Source organism: Hypanus sabinus, chromosome 4, assembly GCF_030144855.1.
Source record: "Hypanus sabinus isolate sHypSab1 chromosome 4, sHypSab1.hap1, whole genome shotgun sequence".
Classification (NCBI taxonomy): domain Eukaryota; kingdom Metazoa; phylum Chordata; class Chondrichthyes; order Myliobatiformes; family Dasyatidae; genus Hypanus; species Hypanus sabinus.
The window spans coordinates 94690701-94714227 of NC_082709.1; the positions used below are offsets into that span (position 1 = coordinate 94690701).

At 39.6% G+C, this 23527-nt stretch overlaps 1 protein-coding gene and 1 long non-coding RNA gene across 5 annotated transcripts in view; one reads left to right on the plus strand and one right to left on the minus strand.

The window, feature by feature from the left end:
* Nucleotides 1–23527, minus strand: part of hspbap1 (hspb associated protein 1) — a 328857-nt gene that overhangs the window by 294060 nt on the left and 11270 nt on the right. The window contains exon 2 of one of the 4 annotated variants that reach the window (XM_059967683.1): nt 14724–14899. The exons of 2 other annotated variants lie outside the window; for them this stretch is intronic. In XM_059967683.1, coding sequence (XP_059823666.1) covers nt 14724–14829 — 106 coding nt within the window. In that variant the 5' untranslated portion in view covers nt 14830–14899. Of the gene's footprint in view, nt 1–14723; nt 14904–23527 lie in introns of all 4 variants that reach the window. One more of the 4 variants, XM_059967682.1, reaches the window with a different exon arrangement.
* The window catches only part of LOC132393006 (uncharacterized), a 66570-nt gene that overhangs the window by 38401 nt on the left and 4642 nt on the right, over nt 1–23527 (plus strand). The window lies entirely within an intron of this gene.

Consider the following 23527-nt stretch of genomic DNA (forward strand, 5'->3'; position numbering starts at 1 on the left):
ATAAAGGACAATTGATTATAAAAGAATTAGTTATTTGATCACATATTGAAACTATTTACACACACACTATATATACATATATATATATATTTCTTTTTTTCCTTGTTGAGTATTTTGTTGGCAGTCTCAATGCTAATAGAAACATAGAAAACCTATAGCACAACTAATGGCTAAGATTTCCTTGTACTGTAATGTGGCTTGCTTGGCAGATTTGAGCACTTTGCTGTAAGTCTCAACCTCACAGCAGTCTGTGTCAATGAATTTGTTAATTTTGCAAGACATCACATTCAAAAGTGTTTTGTGAGAGAGCTGACTTCTGAATTCTGTCTTAATGTGATGCACCATGCTGAATGTCCTTTCTACATCACAATTTGAATTTGGCAGCACCAAAAGTAGCTTCATCAACTGGCAAACACGAGGAAATCTGCAGATGCTGGAAATTCAAACAACACACACAAAATGGTGGTGGAATGCAGCAGGCCAGGCAACATCTTTAGGAAGAAGCACTGTCGACGTTTCAGGCCGAGACCCTTCGTCAGGACTAACTGAAAGGAAAGATAGTAAGAGATTTGAAAGTAGGAGGGGGAGGGGAAAATGCGAAATGATAGGAGACCGGAGGGGGTGGGGTGAAGCTAAGAGCTGGAAAGGTGATTGGCAAAAGGGATAATGAGCTGGAGAAGGGAAAGGATCATGGGACGGTCCCAGATGGCGTCTTGGAACGGGTTCTTGGGGCCTGTGCAAGCGAGCTAGCTGGAGTGTTTGTTGACATCTTCAACTGCTCCCTGCTTCAGTCTAAGATCCCCTCGAGTTTTAAGAAGGCAATGATAATCCCGGTGCTGAAGAAAAGTAAGGTGGCATGCCTGAATGACTATTGACCTGTGGCTCTGACATCAATTGCTATGAAGTGCTTCGAGCGATTGGTTATGGCACACATCAACCATAACCTACCGGTCAACCTTGCAATTCACCTACCGGAGCAACAGATCAACGGCAGATGCCATCTCTCTGGCACTACTTTCCTCCTTAAAACACCAGGAGAATAAAGACGCATAGGTAAGGCTCCTTTTCATTGACTACAGCTCTGCCTTTAATACCATCATTCCAAATAATCTGATTCCTAAACTCTGGAACCTGCGCCTTAGCACTCAGATCTGCAGCTGGATTTTCAACTTCCTCACAGACAGGACCCAGGCTGTAAAAATAGGGGACACACTCTTCTCTACAACCACTCTGAGCACCGGTACCCCACAAGGCTGTATACTCAGCCCCCTGCTATACTCACTGTACACCCATGATTGTGTAGCCAAGTTTCCATCGAACTCAATAAAAGTAAATGGTCAGCAAAACATCGTGGGCCAAAGTATAGTACAGTATTGTTATGTTCTGTGTTTTAATTTTGTTGATCCTTTACATGCCCTGTGACACATCAAGATGAGACACATGATGAAGAGTCTCAACACAAAACACCGACTATCATTTCTGTCAATGCTGCCTGACCTTCTGAGTTCCCTCAACATTTTGTGTATGTTCTGGATTACCAGCATCTGCAGAATCTCTTGTGTTCATTAGTTGCTCATCACTCACTTCCCCAGAAAAGAAAAAGGAAAACCAAAAAACTACCAGAAATAATAAAATTATGCCAAAACAACCCAAGAGCAGTATCTCAAAACTACAGGGTAATGAGTAAATATTCAAAGTCTTTGAGTAGCACAAAATGGAAATAGGTTTTTTGTCCATGCTCACTGCCACAGGTCCCATTTTCCAGCATTTGGCTTGTATCCTCTTGTACTGTGTACGTATCTAAAAACTTCTTAAATGTTGTAAGAGTACATACCTCTGGCATTCCATCAGACAGCTCATTCCAGATTTCAACCAGTTTCTCAGTGAAATAGTCATCAAATCCTCTAAATCTCTTCACCATCACTTCTGCACTCTGGATACTCAAAATTTTGCTAAGGGGAAATATTGTATCTGCCAGTTCTATGCCACTCAGGATGCTGTTTTTCTGAATCAGATCTCCCCTTCTCCATTCCTTTATCTGTCTGGCAGCTTCACACAGGTGAAAGGCTGCATCCCTGAAGAATCTCTCTCAGTGTTCTATCTGTACAGCAACCAGAACAAAACACAATATTTTAGTTTTGCCCTAATTAATGGTAAGTATATTTGCACCATCTTGCTCTGAAATTCCAAACAGCATCTTCTTCACCATTTACCATAATTAAATAAGAGCAGAATTAGGCCATTTGGCCCATCAAGTCTGCTCTGCCATTTCATCATAGTTGATCCATTTTCCCCTCTCATCCCCAGTCTTCTACCTTTTCCATACCCCTTCATGCCCTGACCAATCAAGAATCTATCAACCTCTGCCCTAAATATACTCAATGACTTGGCCTCCACAGCCACCTGTGGCTACGAATTACACATATTCACCACACTCTGGCTAACGGAATTCCTCCTCATCTCCCTTCTAAAAGTACGCCCCTCTATTGAGACTCTGTCCTCTGATCTTAGACCCCCCCCCCCCCACCCCACCACAGGAACATCCTCTCCAAATCCATTCTATCAAGGCCTTTCAACATTCAATAGGTTTCAATGAGGTCACCCTTCACTCTTCTGAATTCCAGTCAGTACAGGACTAGACCCATCAAAACACTCTTCATATGACAATCCTCACAATCCAGGCATCATTTCCATTAACATCCTTTGAACACTCTCCAACTTCAGCACATCCTTTCTTAGATAAGGGGCCCACAACAGCTCATAATACTCCAAGTGAGGCCTCACCAGTGCTTCATAAAGTCTCAAAATTACATCCATGCTTTTATATTCTAATCCTCTTGAAATGAATGCTAACATTACATTTGCCTTCCTCATCACAGACTCAACCTGCAAATTAGCCTTTAGGGAATCCTACAAGAGAACTCCCAAGTTCCTTTATACCTCCAATTTTTAAATCTTCTCTCCATTTAGAAAAAAATTTCCATTTTCTCTCAATGATACACTATATTCCATCTTCCACTTCTTTGCCCAATCTCTTAATCTGTCCAGGTCTTTCTGTAGCCTATTTCCTCAAACTACCTGTCTCTCCACTCATCTTCATATTGACTGCACATTTTGCCATAAAGTCATCAATTCTGTAATGCAAGTCATTGACATGTAATGTAAAAAGCAGTCCCAACACAAATCCCCGTGGAACACCACTAGTTGGAGGCAACAGAAAAAGTTACCTTTATTCCCACTCTTTGCCTCCTGCCAATAAGCCACACTTTATCAATGCTGTTATCTTTCCTGTAATACTATGGGCTCTGAACTTGATAAGAAGCCTAATGTATGGCACCTTATCAAAGGCCTTGTTAAAATCCAGGAACACAACATCTATTGATTCTCTTTGTCTATCCCGCTTGTTATGTCTTCAAAAGATTCCAACAAATTTGTCAAGCAGTATTTTCCCTCCAGGAAACCACGCTGCCCATTTTAAAACGTATCTCCAAGTACCCCAAAACCCCTTAACTATCAACTACAACATCTTCCCAACCACTGAGACTAACTGGTTTATAATTTCCTTTCTTCTGCCTTTCTCCCTTCTTGAAGAATAGACTGACATTTTCAATTTTCCATTCCTCCAGAAACATGCCAGAATTAACTGATTCATTAACGATCATTACTAATGTCTCCACAATCTCTTCAAACACCTTCTTACGAATCCCAGATTGTATACTATCTGTTCCAGATGACATCTACCTTCAGAACTCGCAAGTTCTCTTTTTTAAAAAAATTTATTTATTAAATTTTTAGAAAATTACAAAGAATAAATGTAATGATAAAATAGTACGAAAGAGAAAAAAATATTAACCCTCCCCCCCCCTTAACCCTTATCTAAGAAATAAAAAAAAAGAAAGAAGAGAAAGATTGCCTGGCTATCGGAGGATCCCCACATGCTCCATGGAGTTCAAAATAATTTTAATTTTAATTTTTAATTTTCCCCAATTACTTTATAATTTTATCTTCAAAGGACCTATGTACTTAATCCTATCTTTTGTAGGTATGGGAGCCAAATTTTCAAAAATATATCATATTCATTTCTTAGATTGTACGTAATTTTTTCAAGTGGAATACAACTATATATTTCATTATTCCAACGATCCATAGTTAAATATAAATCAGATTTCCAAGTAACTGCGATAACTTTTTTGGCTACTGCCAAAGCAATTTTTATAAATTTTTTCTGATACTTATTCAATTTAAGTTTCGGTATTGTCCCTTCAATGTCTCCTAATAAAAATAATATTGGACTATGTGGGAGTTGTACTCCAGTAATTTGTTCCAATAAAAGTCTTAGATTTAACCAAAATGATTGAATTTTAAAACAAGACCAAATAGAATGTAAAAAAGTACCAATTTCTTGATTACATCGAAAACATTGGTCAGACATATTTGAATTTAATCTATTTATTTTCTGTGGTGTTATATACAATTGATGTAAAAAATTATATTGTACTAATCTAAGTTGAATATTTATTGTATTTATCATACTATCAGAAAATAATCTTTAACAGCTTTTTCCATCAATTTTAATATTCAAATCAGATTCCCATTTTTGTCTTGATTTATGAATTCCTGATTTAATTGTCTGATTTTGAATCAAATTGTACATACAGGATGTAAATTTTTTAATTTTTCCTTTTTGAATTAATATCTCTATTTCACTAGGTTTTGGCATCAACATTGTTTGACCCAGCTTTTCTCGTAAATAAGCCTTTAATTGAAAATAACAGAAAAGAGTGTTGTTTGATATTTTATATTTATTTTTTAATTGATCAAACGACATCAATATACCTCCTTCAAAACAATCACCTATATATTTAATCCCATTTTGGAACCAATTATGTAACAGTTTATTATCCATTGTAAAAGGATTTAGCCTATTTTGAATTAAAGTTCTTTTTACTAATAAAGATTTATTTATCTCATCATCCATATTTACTTTATTCCATAAATCAATCAAGTGTCTTAATATAGGAGATTCTTTTTTTTCCCGTATCCATTTGGAAAAAATCTTCTGGTATGTTTTCTCCTATCTTATCTAACTATTCTAATCCATGCCAGTTTTTCTTCATCAAAAAAAGACGCAATAAATCTAAGTTGATTTGCTTTATAATAATTCTTAAAATTTGGAAGTTGTAACCCTCCTAAATCAAATTTATACGTCAATTTTTCCAATGATATTCTTGGCATCTTTCCTTTCCAAAGAAATTTCCTTACATATTTGTTCAGTTCTTGAAAAAAACTTCTGAGGCAATTGTATTGGTAAAGTTTGGAATAAATATTGCAATCTAGGAAATATATTCATTTTTACAGCATTAACTCTACCTATTAATGTTATTGGTAATGTCATCCATTTATCAAGATCCTCTTATTTTTTTAAATAATGGCAAATTATTTTGTTTATACAAATTTTTTACATCATTATCAACTCTAATACCTAAATATTTTATCCCATTTATTGACCATCGAAATTGAGTTACTAATCGACATTGATTATAATTTCCTTTGGTAAGGGGTAAAATTTCACTTTTATCCCAATTTACCTTATTATACCCTGATACTTTCCCATATTCTTCCAATCTAAAAGATAGTCTTTGCAAAGATTGCAATGGGTTTGTTAAGTAAATCAAAACATCATCAGCAAATAAATTAATCTTATATTCTTCTTGATTAACTCTAAAGCCCCCAATGTCTGAATCTGTTCTAATTAATTCAGCTAATAGTTCTATTGCCAATACAAATAAAGCAGGTGATAATGGGCAGCCTTGTCTAGTTGACCTCGTTAAGCAAAATGGTGTTGAAACCTGACCATTTGTAACTACTTTAACTTGAGGATTAGTATTTAAGGTTTTAATCCATTGTATAAAAGATTTTCCTAACTCATATTTTTCCAATACCTTAAATAAAAAATCCCATTCCAACCTATCAAATGCTTTCTCTGCATCCAAAGCAACTGCCACACTCATTTCCTCTCTTCTTTGTGCCAAATGTATTATACTAAGTAACCGGGTTATATTATCCATTGATTGTCTGTTTTTAATAAAACCTGTTTGATCCATATGTATTAATTTTGGTAAATATTTAGATATTCTATTAGATAAAATTTTTGCTATTATTTTATAATCTGTATTCAACAAAGAAATAGGCCAATATGATGTTGGTTTTAAAGGATCTCTATCTTTTTTTGGCAATACAGTTATGATCGTTGTTAAAAGATTGTGGGAGTTTATGCATTCTTTCCACTTGATATATTAATTCCATAAAAGGAGGAATTTTTAAATCTTTAAATTTTTTATAAAATTCAGGAGTAAAACCATCTTCTCCTGGGGATTTATTACTCTGAAGTGATCCTAAAGCTTCTTCAACCTCTTTTAATGTAAAGGGCATATCTAATCCTTTCTGTTCTTCCAAATTTAATTTTGGAAGAGTTATTTGTGATAAAAATTTATCTATCTCAGCAATCTTATTTTGTAATTCTGATTGGTATAGTTTAGTATAAAATGTTTTAAAAGTTTCATTAATTTCTAAAGGTTTATAAGTAACCTTATTTGCACTTGTTCTAATTGCATTTATTGTTTTAGAAGCCTGTTGTTTTCAGCTGCCAAGCAAGAATCTTATGTAATCTTTCACCTAATTCATAATATTTCTGTTTAGCTCTCATAATTACTTTTTCTGTACGGTATGTCTGGAGTGTATTATATTGTAATTTTTTATTAACAAGTTGTCTTCGTTTTTCTTCTTTCATATATCTTTGAGATTCTTTTTCTAACTTTATATCTTTTTTCCAATTGATCTATTTCTGCCATGTATTCCTTCTTAATTTTAGATGTATAACTTATAATCTGACCCCTTAAATATGCTTTCATCGCTTCCCATAATACAATTTTATCCTCAACTGAATGTAAATTCGTATCCAAAAAAAATTGAATGTTTTTTCATAAAATCACAAAAATCTTGACATTTTAATAAAATTGAATTAAATCTCCATCTATAGATCGATTCCTCCTTATCCATCATTATCATTGTCATTATCAAGGGGGAATGATCTGACAGTATTCTTGCTTTATATTCCACACTTTTCACTCTATCCTGAATATTTTTTGATAATAAAAAAAATCAATCCTTGAATAAGTTTTATGTCTATTTGAATAAAATGAATAGTCTCTTTCTCTTGGATTAATTTTTCTCTATATATCAATCAGATTTAAATCTTTCATTAATGATAAAGTTAGTTTTATTACTTCTGATTTTGTAACAACTTTAGTTGACCTATCCAAAACTGGATCTAAACAAAAATTAATGTCTCCACCTATTAATATTTTATCATGTGCATCAGCCAAGTTCAAGAAAGCTTCTTGTATGAATTTTGCATCATTTTCATTTGGTGCATAAATGTTCGTAAGAGTCCATAATTCTGAAAAAATTTGACAATGTATAATCACATATCTCCCCACAGAATCAATTACTACATTTTGTATTTTAATTGGTAAAGTTTTATTAACCAAAATTGCAACTCCTCTCGATTTTGATTTAACTGAAGCTGCAATGACATTTCCAACCCAATCTCTCTTTAATTTCTTACGTTCTGTTTCTGTTAAATGTGTTTCTTGTAGAAAAGTTACATCTTCTTTCATTTTCTTAATATATGTTAAAACTCTTTTTCTTTTCACAGGTCCATTAAGTCCATTAACATTAAAACTTAAAAAATTAAGTAAATTAATCATTCATAATACCTTGGGAACTCTTTAAAATTCTCCATGTTGCTATGAGTCTCTTCCCAACCATCCAGGCAAAAAAGAAGAAAAATAGAAGAAAGATAACTAATATATATAAAAAAAAACACAAAATACCCCCCCCCACTAATGTTGCAAATAAAAAGAACACAACATTATCCCCCCCTCCCCATTTTACTGTTCATGGCAATCGCCATGATTGTACACGTGAAACTTGCAGCCATCGATCAGGAGCTCCTCCAGCTCCCCCGCAAAAAAAAAAGGAAATATATTAGTGAAGAAACAAAAATGAAAATAATTAATGTCTCTACTCCCAGTTAATACTCCTCAACTATTTTTTTCCTCTTATTCCTTATAAATGTCTGTCAAGTCCAACCTTATTTCAGTCTTAATCATTCGTCCATTTCTATAATTCTTTACTCCCCCTCGTGGATATCAGGTAATCCTTGTACAAATTTCTCCTGTTACGTATCCCTTAACTGGATAACTCACCAGCAAAGATAGAGAGGTCCGTTGGAGTCTGATGGCCCTATTTTCGAACGGTTTTATTCATAAAGGGGGGCACAAAAGTAAGGTTAATACAAACACTCAGAACATATACATCGGCAAAACTCAATCTAAAGCGCGGGTATAGCAATAATCATCATTAAGAAATAATCTCTACTGTTGTCTAGGGGATAATATATTGTCCGTTGGAAATATAAAAGTCACTCAGAAGTCTGCAGCCTTCAGACTTTTTGGGGAATCACTGTGTTTCACGTGTTTCAGAGAGAGTGAGGAGAAAACGGGAAAACTTGCCCGGGTCTTTGACGAAGCAACACCGTTGAATCAGGGGAGCGTTGTTTCCCTGTTATTAGTTCGAAGTCCTTCTCGGTATTATCGGCCACCCGCTCCCCAGGCAGAGAAGTTACGGAGTACACGTGGCTTTTTGACTGGCTTCCAGCTATCACGGGAGCATTGAGCGATCAAGTCCTTCTGGTGCGTCTCTCTGAGGTACCGCCTTCTGCAGTCCCCTTTTATCTTGACTTGCAGAGTTGTAGATGTCCATCAAAGTAGGGTGATGTAATCCCCACCCCCACATTGCCCGAGGGTGTCCATATCCGTGGTAGCTGTCACGTAGCAGGGTCATGCCCTCAGCACAGGTGTCTCTAAGAGCCCTGGCCAAAACCATTACATTGTCTCTCATTTGCCTGGGTCCGAGACCTGAATTAATAGTGCTCTTGCGATTCTCCGGAAGGAGGGGGCTGCTCCCGCCCCTTTGGCCCCTCAGAGCTGTGGTACATTCATAACACTCCGCTTTCCCATAGTCAATGAAAAATCTTCTTTCTTTGTTATCCAGGAAAATCATCAATTTTGCTGGGTAGCTCAATAAAAATTTATAGCCCTTTTCCCCACAAAGATTTTTTCACTGGATTAAATTCCTTCCGCCTCTTCAGAAGATCGTAACTTATGTCTGGATAAAAAAAACTCTTTTCCCTTCTATCATCAATGGCCCATTTCTCTTTTTAACACCTTGAGTAGCTGCCTTCAAGATCATTTCTTTATCTTGGTACCTTAAGCATTTTATCAAAATTGATCTTGGATTTTGATCTTGTTGAGGTTTTGGTCTTAAAGCTCTGTGTGCTCTTTCAATTTCAATTACTTGACTTCCTTCTTTCATTTCCAAAATTTTCGGAATCCATTCTTGGAAGAATTTTATTGGATTTTCTCCCTCTGTACCTTCTATAAGACCAACAATTTTAATATTATTTCGTCTACTAGAGTTTTCAAGCACATCTATTTTTTCCAACATCCGTTTTCTTTCTGTTATCCAGGCAAGATTATTGTCTTCTATCTTATCTATTCTTTCAGTGTTTTCTTCCATTTTTACTTCCATCTCTTTAACTTTATTATCCATCTTCTTTTGTTTTTCCACCACATTATCGAGTGTATTCTGCATCCTTCTTATATCTGTTCTTATAGCTTTTAATTCATTCATCATATATAATCAGGATATCTCTTATGTCTCCTTTAATCTCTTCCTTTTCCTCTTCTTCATCTGTGTTTCCCAAAGAATCTGATTCCACTTCCGATTCACTTCCAGCTGTAGTTGGGATTTGTAGTTTTGTTAGTATCTGTTCATGCATACTTGTTTCTTCGCCCATGCGTTGTTCTTGCCGTTTCTTCTTAGAGACCGCCGACATTGCTGCAACTTCCTGTCCCGCACCATCAGAAGTGCCATGCACTTCGCCGGGAGGAGATCCAACTTGAGTCCGAGGCTTCGCCGAAACTGTTAGGCCTTTTTCCCTGCCGACTTGCGCAGTCTTCGAAGTAGTAGCTTTCTTCTGTTTCAGTTTAGGAGCCATATCTAAAAATAATCCTGAGTTGCTTATAAATAGTTTCTAGTAGGTATTTGTTAATTCTCCTTCACTTAAACCCTATTTCATTACTTTTTACGAGGGAGCTGGATTCCCAACGTCTTGGGCCTACGTCATCACGTGACGCCCCCCGCAATTTCTCAAGAACTTTAGACCATAAGATATAGGAGCAGAATTAGAACACTCCGCCTATCAAGACTGCTCTAGCTGATCCCGGTTCACACTCAACCTCATACATCTGCCTTCTTGCCACATCCTTTGATGCCCTGACCAATTAGGAAACTATTAACTTCCTCTTTAAATATACCCACAGACTTGGCCTCCACCACAGTCTATGGCAAAGCATTCCACAGATTCACTATTCTCTGGTGAAAAAAATCCACCTTACCTCTGTTCTAAAAGGTCTCCCCTCAATTTTGAGTCTGTGCCCTCTGGTTCTGGATATCCCACCATAGGAAACATCCTCTCCACATCCACCCGAACTAGTCCTTTCAGCATCTGGTAGGTTTCAATGAATTCCCCATGCATTCTTCTAAATTCCAGTGAGCACAGGCCTAAAGCTACCAAACACTTCTCTTATGTTAACCTCTTCATTCCTGGAATTATCCTCATGAACCGCCTCTGGACTCTCTCCAATAACACATCCTTTCTGAGATATGGGGCCCAAAACTGCTGACAATACTCCAAGTGTGGCCTGTCAAGATAATTATAAAGCTTGCTATTATCGCCTTGCTTTTATATTCTATTCCCCTTGAAATAATGCAACACTGCATTTGTCTTTTTTTCTACCACGGACTCAACCTGTAAATTAACCTTTTGGGACTCGTGCACAAGGACTTCTAAGCCCCTCTATGACTCTGATGTTTGAACCGTCTCCCCATTTAGATAACAGTCCGGACTATTGGACCTTTTGCCAAAATGCAGTATCATCCATTTCCCAAGTACTGTATTCCATATGCCACATTTTTGCCCATTCTTCCAATTTGCTTCCTCAGCACTACCTGCCCCTCCACCTATTTTCATATCATCCACAAACTTTGCCACAAAGCCTTCAGTTCCATTATCCAAATCATTGACAAACAATGTGTAAAGCAGAAATGTGAACAATGTGAAAAAATACTGACCCCTGAGGAACACCGCTACTCACTGGCAGCTAACCTGAAAAGGTCCCCTTTATTCCCACTTGCTGCCTCCTGCCTGTCAGCCATTCCCCTATCCATATCAGTACCTTTCCTGTAACGGCATAGGATTTTATCTTGTTCAGCATATGTGGCCTTTTGAAAATCCAAGTCAATTACATCCACCACCTCTCCTTTCTCCACCCTGTTTGTTACTTCTTCAAAGAACTTTAACAGATTTTTAAAGCAAGACTTCCCTTTATAGAAACCATGCTGACTTTGACTTACCGTAAATTGCGATGTACAAGCCGAGAATTTGGCCCTAAATTTTGGTCCTAAAATTAGGGAGTTGGCTTATACAGAGGGTGCCAACTTTGGAAAAACGAATGCACGGAAGGCAGGTCGTATTTATTGGCTGCTTTTGAGTCAAATTTGTTCCACTGTTGACACATGAATTCTTTGAATGGTTTGTTTAAACTCACATCTAGTGGCTGGAGCATGGACATCAAACCACTGGGGATGACTGCAATGTCCATATATTCAGCTTTCAATGCTGCTCTTGTCTCACTTTGAACATGTCCCAGACAAGTAGCGACATTTACTTCCTGAAACCTTTGGGATGTTGATGCCACACCTCTTTAACCCACTTTGTCCATCCAGCAGCGTTCTTGAACATAAACAACACCCCGCGGGAATTTTCTGAGCAATTTTTGTTTTTTGGCTCAAAACAAGATCACGTCTATTCATAATTCGGGTGCACCAACTTCACATAACTTTGAAATTTTCGCTGACCTCACGGTGTTCTTCAGCCCATTTCAACACGAATCATTTCTCTGGTAACAATGTATCAAGATGATTGCTGGTGAATCACCCACTCTAAATTTTTTTCTTCCAGTTCTGGCCACTGGCAAGTTTTCCCGGGGTTGGCACATTTCATCTTTGGCATTTCCCACAGCATGTCCTCTGCCTTTCTCCACTCTCTCACTTGTTTCTCGTTTACACTAAACTTCTTAGCAGCTATAGAATTATTCGTTCCTTTAGCAAAATCAACAACCTTCAGCTTGATGCCAGCATCATATCGCATTTGTTTTAATCTTTTGTACATGGTGGTCGCAAACTCAATACTGAGTACACGTACTGATCCCGCCTCCCCATGTTACGTTTTAACGGGATTATGATGGGCACTAAATAGTTTCACGGGGGTTACATTTCAAAGAATAATTTACAATTGGGAACCTAATCCAAAACTTCCCTCCCTGATTTATTTATTAAGAATTCGCTTATAATGCTCTACAATGTGTAGGCCTATTTTCTTAGCAGGTACTGGTTCACAAAATTTCCAGGTTCTGGATCCGGCAAAGCTGAGTACCGGCATGTGAGATCTTGTGATCTTTTCTGGTTAAATCAAAAACCTCTACAAAAGGGATCAGCTTATACAAAGATAACATGAAAAAGTCACTTTTTTAACCTTGAAAACGGGGGGTCGGCTTATACACAGGAATTTACGGTATTTTTTATCATTAGTCTCCAAGTACCCCCGAAACCTCATCCTTAATAATAAGTTCCCAACCACTATAACTGGCCTATAATTTCCTTTCTTTTGCCTTCCTCCCTTCTTAAAGAACTTTTCCCTAGTAATAGCAATGTCACACACTTCTGCCCCGACACTCTTGAACTTCCAGAATACTACAGTTCCTTAGCTCTAGCCACATCCATTCAACACCTTTCAACCCTCTATCACCTTCTTCTAATGATTTGGTTTCATTTTTTACCAACAGAGCCATGCCACTCCCTCTGCCTACCTGCCTGTCCTTTCAATAAAATGTGCATTATTGGACGTTAAGCTCTTAGCCACAGTCCTCTTTCAGCCACAATTCAGTGATGCCCACAATGTCATACATGCCTATCTGTATCTGTGCTACAAGTTCATCTACCTTATTCCATATACTGCACACATTCAAATATAACATCTTCAGTCTTGTATTCATCCTTTACAATTTTATCCAGCTTTTATATGGCAACTCACTCTCTGTTGACTGCAATTTTCCCTATCATCAGCCTCCTTTCTAGCAGTCTCACAACACACTCCCTCGGTTTATAAACCAACTAACTCATCCTCAGCACTATCACTCCAGTTCCCATCCCCCTGCCAGATTAGCTTAAGCCTTCCCAAACAATTTTATGAGCCTCAGACATCAAGAATATTTGTATATGTGTACCACGGTCCCATCATTCATTGTGTATATTCTAGCCATATTAGCTCTCTACAAACACACCAGCTTTTGTTTTTCAGTATTAAATTCTTTCTGTCATTTCTCTGCCCATCTTAATCTCATTTGATACTGTCCATAGAGAAACCGCTATCCTACAATAGAAAACAATTTCCACTCATTAAAATAAAGGTCAGGGCCAACTTGGACAGATCCAGCAGCAAAGAGAGCCAAATTTTCTTTGGGAATACAGACAAAGGAACTGGAGTAGCAGGAGATGGCTAGCTCAAAATACATAGTAATGGTGCACTTTATCCAAGAAGGGAAAAGTACCTTTTTCAGGTCTGTTTCACCATCAACAATGATCTTCCTAGCATTTCAGAGACTGCCCTCTGGGGTAAGTGAATATCTCATAATTCTCCAATATTGCTATTATCAACACACACCCTACAACCATGAAAGGTGCAGATGAGGTCAAGGTGAAGTTCTACTCCTGATGCTGAAAAACCTAACCCATGCCTTACAGTGTCCAAGAGCCTCCTGGGCTACTTCAATGCCAAGGTCAAAAAAGCTACAAGTTTCTGGAAAGTGTAACTGGCAAGGATAGATTAGGAATCACTGGTACTAATAATTATATTATCTAACCATCGAACCCGTGTCACCCAATTAGTCATAGAGTCATAGAAACAAGGAATATTCTAGCACAGAAACTCTCCCTTCTGCCCATCTAGTCAATGCCGGACTAGTATTCTGCTTAGCGCATCAACATGCACCTGAACTGTAGCACTCCATATCCCCCCTATCCATGTACCTTTCTAAATTTCTCCTACACCATGTGACCAACTAACCTACTAATACATACAGCTTTGGAATGTGGGAGGAAATCGAAGCACCTGGAGGAAACCCATGTGGTCATGGGGTGAAGGTACAAACTCCTCACAGATTGTGGCAGAATTGAACTTGGGCAGCTGCTGCTGCAATAACCATTATGCTACCATGCTGCTTTTCTCAGACTGCGCTTCACAGGCTTCATGACCCAAGCAATCAAAGCCATACATCTAGACAACCATGAATAGACCTTTGGCTCTATCCCAAAAATATATTCGGATTAGTTTGATGAGAATGATTAGGTCTTGGCAAAAAATGTCAATTTTTTATTTGTTTCCATAGATTCTGCCTGACTTGTTGAGTTTCTCCAGCATTTTTAGAAAATAAGGCATTGCCAGCTCTGGAACCAATGCCAATCAGATGTACCCTTACCTTTACTCATCTTCCTTTTGCCAATTCTGAAAGTTAATTCTTTTCCATTAAGCAGCTGTGATAGATTTTCTATAGTCCATCTCATCGCTGGCCAGTCAGAAACCATGTTAAGAAAAACTACAGGTTTTTGCAGTGATTCAATGACTGTCCTGACCTCCTCAGCATTAAACGGCTTACTGTCTAGAAGAAAGAATGAAAAAAAAAGGTTTTGGTATTCTACATTTAAAAATACATAGAAACATAGAAAACCTACAGCACAATACAGGCTCTTCAGCCCACAAAGTTGTGCCGAACTTGTGCCTACCTTAGAAGTTACTAGGCTTACCTATAGCCCTCTATTTTTCTAAGCTCCATGTACCTATCCAAAAGTTTCTTAAAAGATCCCATCATATCCGCCTCCACCACCATTGCTGGCTGCCCATTACACGCACTCACCACTCTCTGCATAAAAAACTTACCCCTGACATCTCCTCTGTACCTACTCCCAAGCACCTTAAACCTGTGCCCTCTTGTGGCAGCCATTTCAGCCCTGGGAAAAAGCATATGACTATCCACATGATCAATACCTCTCATCACCTTATACACCTCTATTAGGTCATCTCTCATCCTCTGTCTCTCCAAGGAGAAAAGGCCGAATTCACTCAACCTGTTTTCATAAGGCATGCTCCCCAATCCATAACAGGTTTTTAAAAATAGCTTTTTGAAATATTTGCACAAGGATATTCTTAGGATATTCTGCACAAGGACTCCCAAGTCCTTTTGTATCTCAGAGTTTTGAATTTTCTCCCGTTTAAAAAATAGAAATTTATTTCTACTACCAAAGTGCATGACCATGTATTTTCCAACATTGTATTTCATTTGCCATTTTCATGCTCATTCTCCTAAACTGTCTAAGTCCTTCTGTAGCCTACCTGTTTCCTCAACACTACCTGCTCCTCCACCAATCTTCGTATCAACAAAGCCATCTATTCCATCATATAAATCATTGTTTAACAGCATAAAAAGAAGCGGTCTCAATAATGACCCTTGAGGAACACCACTAGTCACTGGCAGCCAACCAGACAAGGATCCTTTTATTCCCACTCACTGCCTCCTAACAATCACCAATGCTCTAACCATGTCAGTAACTTTCCTGTAATACTACGGGCTTTTAACTTGGTAAGCAGCCTCATGTATGGCACCTTGTCAAAGGCCTTCTGAAAGTCCAAATATACAACATCCACTGCATCCCCTTTTTCTATCCTACTTGTAATCTCCTCAAAGAATTCCAACAGGTTCGTCAGTCAAGACTTTCTCTTAGGAAATCATGCTGACTTTGTACTATCTTGTCTTGTGTCACCAAATGCTCCATAATCTCATTGTTAACAATTGAATCCAACATCTTCCCAACCAGAGGTCAGGCCAACTGGTCTATAATTTCCTTTCTGCTGCCTTGCTCCTTTCTTAAAGGGTGGAGAGACATTTGCAATTTTTCAGACCTCTGGCACCATGCCAGAGTACAATGATGTTTGAAAGATCATCACTAATGTCTCAATAATCTCTATCACTACCTCTTTCAGAACCCTGGGGTGCAGTTCATCTGGTCTGGGTGATCTAGGTCTTCCAACTTTTTGAGCACCTTCTCCCTTCTCCCTGCACTCACTTCTCTTCCTTCACACTATTCAACATCTGGCACACTACTAGTGTCTTCCACAGTGAAGACTGATGCAAAATACTCATTTGGTTCATCTGCCATCACCTTGTCCCTTTTTATTATTTCTCCAGCCTCATTTCCTAGTGGTCCTATATCTACTCTCATCTCTTTTTTAAATACTTGAAAAAGCTTTGACTATCCATTTTGACATTATTTGCTAGCTTGCTTTCATATTTCATTTTTCCCTCTTAATGATTCTTATAGTTGCTCTCTGTAGGGTTTTTAAGACTTCTCAATCCTCTATCTTCCCACTAATTTTTGCTTTGTTGCATGCCCTCTCTTTTGCTTTTACATTTGTGTTGACTTCCCTTGTTGTACTATGGTTGTACTGGGTTACAGGCAATTTCCATGGTTGTACTATTTTGCCATTTGAAGATTGCTTTGTTTTTGGAATACACTTTCTCTGGAAACTCACACCATTGCTGCTCTGTCGTCATCTCTGCCAGCATCTCCTTCCAATTATTTTGGCCTGCTCCTCTCTCACACCACTGTAGCTTCCTTTACTCCACTGAAATACTGCTACATCAGACTTTACTTGCCCCTTTTAAATTTCAAGGTGAATTCAATCATATTGTAATCACTGTCTTCTATGAGTCCTTTTACCTTCAACTCCCTGATCACCTGCAACTCATTACGTAACACCCAATACAGTATATATCCCCTAGTAGGCTCAATGACAAGCTGCTCTAAAAAGCCATCTCATAGGCATTCAACAAATTCACTGTCTTGAGATCCATTACCAACCTGATTTTCCCAATTGACCTGCATGTCGAAATCTCCCATAACATGGCCCTTCTTTATTTCCTGTTATAATCTGTGGCCCACATCCCAGCTACTGTTAGGCTGCCTGCATATAACTGCAATCAAGGTCATTTTACCTTGCAGTTTCTTAACTCAACCAACAAGGATTCAACGTCTTCTGATCCTACGTCACATCTTTCTACTGCTTTGATGCCATTCTTTACCAGCAGAGCCACACCACCCCCTCTGCCTACCTTCCTATCTCTCTGCATCTTCCTATCTGCATGCCTTATGAAAACAGGTTGAGTGAACTCGGCCTTTTCTCCTTGGAGAGACATGACCTTGGACATTTAACTCCCAACTACAGCCGTCCTTCAGCCACAATTCAGTGATGACCAAAAAATCAAAGCTGACAATCTATAATAGTGCAACAAGATCATCCACCTTATTTCTTTTACTCTATGCATTGAGATATAACACTTTGAGTACTGTATTTGCTACCTTTTTTGACTCTGCATCCCTAGTGCACTGATACTCACCCTGCTGGATGCAATTATGTCCTATCATCTGCCTTTCCTGACAGTCTGACTGCACACTATCTTTGCTCTTTTACCAATTGTCCTATCTTGAGTCCCTTCATTCCAGTTCCCACCCCATGCCAAATTAGTTTAAACCCTCCCCAACAGCACTAACAAACCTTCCTGCGAGAATATTGGTTCCCCTCGGGTTCCCAATGATCCAAGAACCTGCTCCCTGCACCAGTTTCTCAGCCATGCCATTCATTTGCCAAATCAACCTGCTTCTACACTGGACCTCTTTGCTTTTCCTTCCTATGTCATTGGTACAGAAGGTTGAGGGGGGACATGATAGAGGTATTTAAAATTATGAGGGGGATAGATAGAGTTGACGTGGATAGGCTTTTTCCACTGAGAATAGGGGAGATTCAAACAAGAGGTCAAGAGTTGAGAGTTAAGGGGCAAAAGTTTAAGGGTAACACAAGGGGAAAATTCTTTACTCAGAGAGTGGTAGCTGTGTGGAATGAGCTTCCAGTAGAAGTGGTACAGGCAGGTTCAGTATTATTTAAAGTAAACTTGGATAGGTATATGGACAGGAAAGGAATGGAGGGTTATGGGCTGAGTGCGGGTCAGTGGGACTAGGTGAGAGTAAGCGTTCGGCACAGACTAGAAGGGCCGCGATGGCCTGTTTCCGTGCTGTAATTGTTATATGGTTATATGTACCAAGACATCTAGCTTCTCTCCCACCCTCTCCAAAATGCATTGGACGCAATCCAAAACGTCCCTGACCCTGGCACCTGGGAGGGAACATACAATCTGGGTGTCCAGTTCACATCCACAGAATTTCCCATCTGTTCCTCTGACTATTGAGTCTCTTATCACTACCGCTCCCTTCTTCTCCCTCTTTCCCTTCTGCACCATGGACCCATGCTTAGTAACCCAGTCTCCATGGCATTCCCCTGGGAGGTCGTCCCCCCACAACAATATCCAAAGCAGTATACTTATTATTGAGGAATAGCCACAGTAGTGTTCCGTGCTAGCTGCCAGTTCCATTTCTCCTGACAGTCACGACTTCCTTGTAACTTTCTCACTCTCCTGTACAAGCAGAAGGTCATCCAGCTGCTGCTCCTGATCCTTAACACAGTCTTCAAAGAGCTGTAGCTGGATGCATTTCACACAGATGTAGTTCCCTGGGAGACTCTGGAACTCCCAGGACTCCAACATCCAGCATGAAGAACAATGCCCATTTACTACACTAGGTATAAAAGAAGGGATAAAAAGGGAACCTCAACAGAAGCCTACCCAGAACCAATACTTCTTTCAAGCCAAAGCCTGACACTCCTATTCTCACTATTGGCCAACTCTCAACAAAGCCCCACTTGTCCCTTCTGTACTTTTAAGCAAGCATTGCCAACCTGCAAGAAACCTCATCACTGTGACCTGTTCCTGCCTCTGACTGGGCCATCCGAATGACCACAAAAGTCTCCTTTTAAACAAGTGTCACTGGCCTACGAGAAACCTTGTTGCTATGGCCTGCTCCTGCCACTCACTGGCCCTTTTGAATCCTTTTGCTCTTAACCTATCAGTAGAATCCCTTAGGATTCTCCTTTACCTTGCCTGGTACAGCAATCTCAGGATTTCTTTCTTGAGTGTTCTCTTGCATTTCTTATATTCCATAAGCACCCATTTTCCCTACCTGCCTATACCTGCTATATACCTCATTTTTTTTCTCTTAACCAAGGCCTCAATACCTCTTGAAAACCAAGATTCCCTAAACCTCTCTAAACGAGTTCTGCAGTCTGTCCTGAATGAGCAAACATCTAATCAGCCAATCGGGAGACAACAACTCAATGCAAAATAGCATGCAGTCATTCAAGAGATTCACTTTTTTTTTCGGACCTAACATCAGAAGAAATGTGACATGACTTTGACCATGGTATGATTGTTGATACCAGATGGAATGGTTTGAGTAGCTCAGAAACTGCTGATCTCCTGGGATTTTCATGCACAACCATCTCTAGTGTTTAGATAGAAAACTGTGAAAAACAAAATAATCTGATGTACAAAAAAGCTGGATGAACTCAGCAAGTCGGGCAGCATCCATTGAAAGAAGCAGTCAACATTTCTAGTTGAGACCCTTCGTCAGGTCTAAATAAGGAGGGGGCAGAGGCCCTATAAAGAAGGTGGGGGGAGGGTGGAAAACCAATCAGAGGTAAGATCAAGGGGTGGGGGAGGGGAAGCAGGAAGGGGATAGGCAGGAGAGGTGAAGAAAGAATCTAAGGAGAAAGCACTATGGGTAGTAGAAGAAGGCACAGTCATGAGAGGTGATTGGCACCTAGAAGAGGAGACAGAGTGAAGGTGGGATGGGGTAAGGGAGAGGGAGGGAATTACCAGAAGTTGGAGAATTCGATGTTCATACCAAGGAGCTGGAGACTACCCAGACGGTATATGAGATGTTGTTCCAAACCGAAATTTGGCCTCATCATGGCAGTAGAGGAGGCCATGTATGGACATATCCGAATGGGAATGTGAAGTAGAGTTGAAGTGAGTGGCAACTGGGAGATCCTGTCTGTTGTGGCGGACGGAGTGTAGGTGCTTGATGAAGCGGTCCCCCAATCTGCGTCGGGTCTCGCCAATGCAATCAAGTCAATCAAGATTTGAATAGCTCAGCAGAAAGCTGTTGATTAGACAATCAAGATTTGAATAGCTAGACTCAGCAGAATCAAGGTCAGGTGACCAAGCAGTTTGAAAAGCTCAAACAAATAAATAGAGGGTTACCTCAAGCAGAGTGGCCTGTGAAGATTTGAGGCTTTGACTCAAAGAGGCTGAGGATGAGTTTTGCTCCAAGTGAGGTAAGGCCAGGTAAGTTCTTTTCAAAGCAGAAAGTTTAAAAAGTTGAGGCATGTATTGGGTAGGTCATGGCAACTGAGATTAGCCCTGTGGTTTGTTCATCCTGCAGCATGTGGGAAATCAGGGATACTTCCAGTGTCCCTGATGACTATGTGTGCAGGAAGTGTGTCAAACTGCAACTTCTGGCAGACTGCATTGAGCGTCTGGAGCTGCGATTGGATTCATACTGGAGCATCTGTGATGCTGAGAAAGTCGTGAATAGCATGTTCAGTGAGTTGGCCACACCACAGGTAAAGGCTACACAGGCAGAAAGGGAAGCGGTGGCCACTAGACAGCATAGCAGTAGGCAGGTAGTGCAGAGTCCCCTGAGGTCATCTCACTCCTAAACAGATATACTGTTTTGGATACTGTTGGGGGAGATGTCTCATCAGGGGAAGGCAGCAGCATGGAGTTCATTGCACCATGGGTGGCTCTGCAGCACAGGAGGGAAGGAAAAGGTAAGTGGGAGAGCTATAGTGATAGGGGATTCGATAGGTGTTTCTGCGGTTGCAAACGAGAGTCCAGGATGGTATGTTGCCTCCCTGGTGCAAGGGTCAAGGATGTCTGAGTGGCTGCAGGACATTCTGGAATGGGAGGGTGAACAGCCAGTGGTCATGGTGCACATAGGTACCAATGATACAGGTAAAAAATGGGATGAGGTCCTACAAGGTGAATTTAGGGAGTTAGAAGATAAACTAAAAAGTAGAACCACAAAGGTAATAATCTCTGGATTACTGCCACGTACTAGTCAGAGTAGAAATAGGAGGATATTTCAGATGTATACATGGCTTGAAAAATGGTGCAAGGGGGAGGGATTCAAATTTCTGAGGCATTGAAACCAGTTCTGGGGGAGGTGGGACCGGTATAAACAGGATGGTCTGCACCTGGGCTGGACTGGAACCAATGTCCTGGGAGAGTGTTTGCTACTGCTGTTCAGGAGGCTTTAAACTAATGTGGCAGGGGGATAGGAACAAGTGCAGAGAGACAGAGGGGTGTAAAATGAAGGTAGAAGCAAAAAGTAGTAAAGTGAAAAGTAAAAGTGGCAGGCAGACAAATCCAGGGCAAAAAGAGCCACTTTTCAACATAATTGTGTAAGGGCTAACAGTGTTGTAAAAACAAGCCTGAAGGCTTTGTGTGTCAATGCAAGGAGCATTAGTAACAAGGTGGATGAACTGAATGTGCGGATAGTTATTAATGAATATGATATAGTTGGGATCACAGAGACATGGCTCCAGGGTGACCAAGGATGGGAGCTCAACAACCAGGGATATTCGATATTCAGGAGGGATAGACAAGAAAGAAAAGGAGGTGGGGTAGCATTGCTGGTGATTAACGCAATAGAAAGGAATCGATATGGGTAGAGCTGCATAACACTAAGGGGCAGAAAACACTGGTGGGAGTTGTCTACAGGCCACCTAACAGTAGTAGTGAGGTTGGGGATGGCATTAAACAGGAAATTAGAAATGTGTGCAATAAAGGAACAGTAGTTATAATGGGTGACTTCAATCTACATATAGATTGGGTGAACCAAATTGGTAAGGGTGCTGAGGAAGAGGATTTCTTGGAATGTATGCAGGATGGTTTTCTGAACCAACATGTTGAGGAACCAACTAGAGAGCAAGCCATTCTAGATTGGGTATTGAGCAATGAGGAAGAGTTAGTTAGCAATCTTGTCGTGCGAGGCCCCTTGGGTAAGAGTGACCATAATATGGTGGAATTCCCCATTAAGATGGAGAGTGACATAGTTAATTCAGAAACAAAGGTTCTGAACTTAAAGAAGGGTAACTTTGAAGGTATGAGACGTGAATTAGCTAAGATAGATTGGCAAATGATACTTCAAGGGTTGACGGTGGATATGCAATGGCAAGCATTTAAAGATCGCATGGATGAACTACAACAATTGTTCATCCCAGTTTGGCAAAATAATAGACCAGGAAAGGTAGTGCACCCGTGGCTGACAAGGGAAATTAGGGATAGTATCAAGCCCAAAGAAGAAACATATAAATTAGCAAAAAAAAAGCAGCACACCTGAGGACTGGGAGAAATTCAGAGACCAGCAGAGGAGGACAAAGAGCTTAATTAGGAAAGGGAAAAAAGATTATGAGAGAAAGCTGGCAGGGAACATAAAAACTGACTGTAAAAGCTTTTATACATATGTGAAAAGAAAAAGATTGGTCAAGACAAATGTAGGTCCTTTACAGTCAGAAACAGGTGAATTGATCATAGGGAACAAAGACATGGCAGACCAATTGAATAACTACTTTGGTTCTGTCTTCACTAAGGAGGACATAAATAATTTTCAGGAAATAGTAAGGGACTGAGGCTCTAGTAAGATGGAGGGACTGAGGGAAATACATGTTAGTAGGGAAGTGGTGTTCGGTAAATTGAAGGGATTAAAGGCAGATGAATCCCCAGGGCAAGATGGTCTGCATCCCAGAGTGCTTAAGGAAGTAGCCCAAGAAATAGTGGATGCATTAGTGATAATTTTTCAGAACTCCTTTGATTCTGGATTAGTTCCTGAGGATTGGAGGGTGGCTAATGTAACCCCACTTTTTAAAAAAGGAGGGAGAGAAACCAGGGAATTATAGACCGGTTAGTCTGACATCGGTGGTGGGGAAAATGCTAGAGTCGGTTATCAAAAATGTGATGACAGCACATTTGGAAAGAGGTGAAATCATCAAAGTCAGCATGGATTTGTGAAAGGAAAATCATGTCTGACAAATCTTATAGAATTTTTTGAAGATGTAACTAGTAGAGTGGATGGGGAGACCCAGTGGATGTGGTATATTTAGATTTTCAAAAGGCTTTTGACAAGGTCCCACGCAGGAGATTAGTATGCAAACTTAAAGCACACGGGTATTGGGGCTATGGTATTGATGTGGATAGAGAATTGGTTGGCAGACAGAAAGCAAAGAGTGGGAGTAAATGGGACCTTTTCAGAATGGCAGGCAGTGATTAGTGGGGTA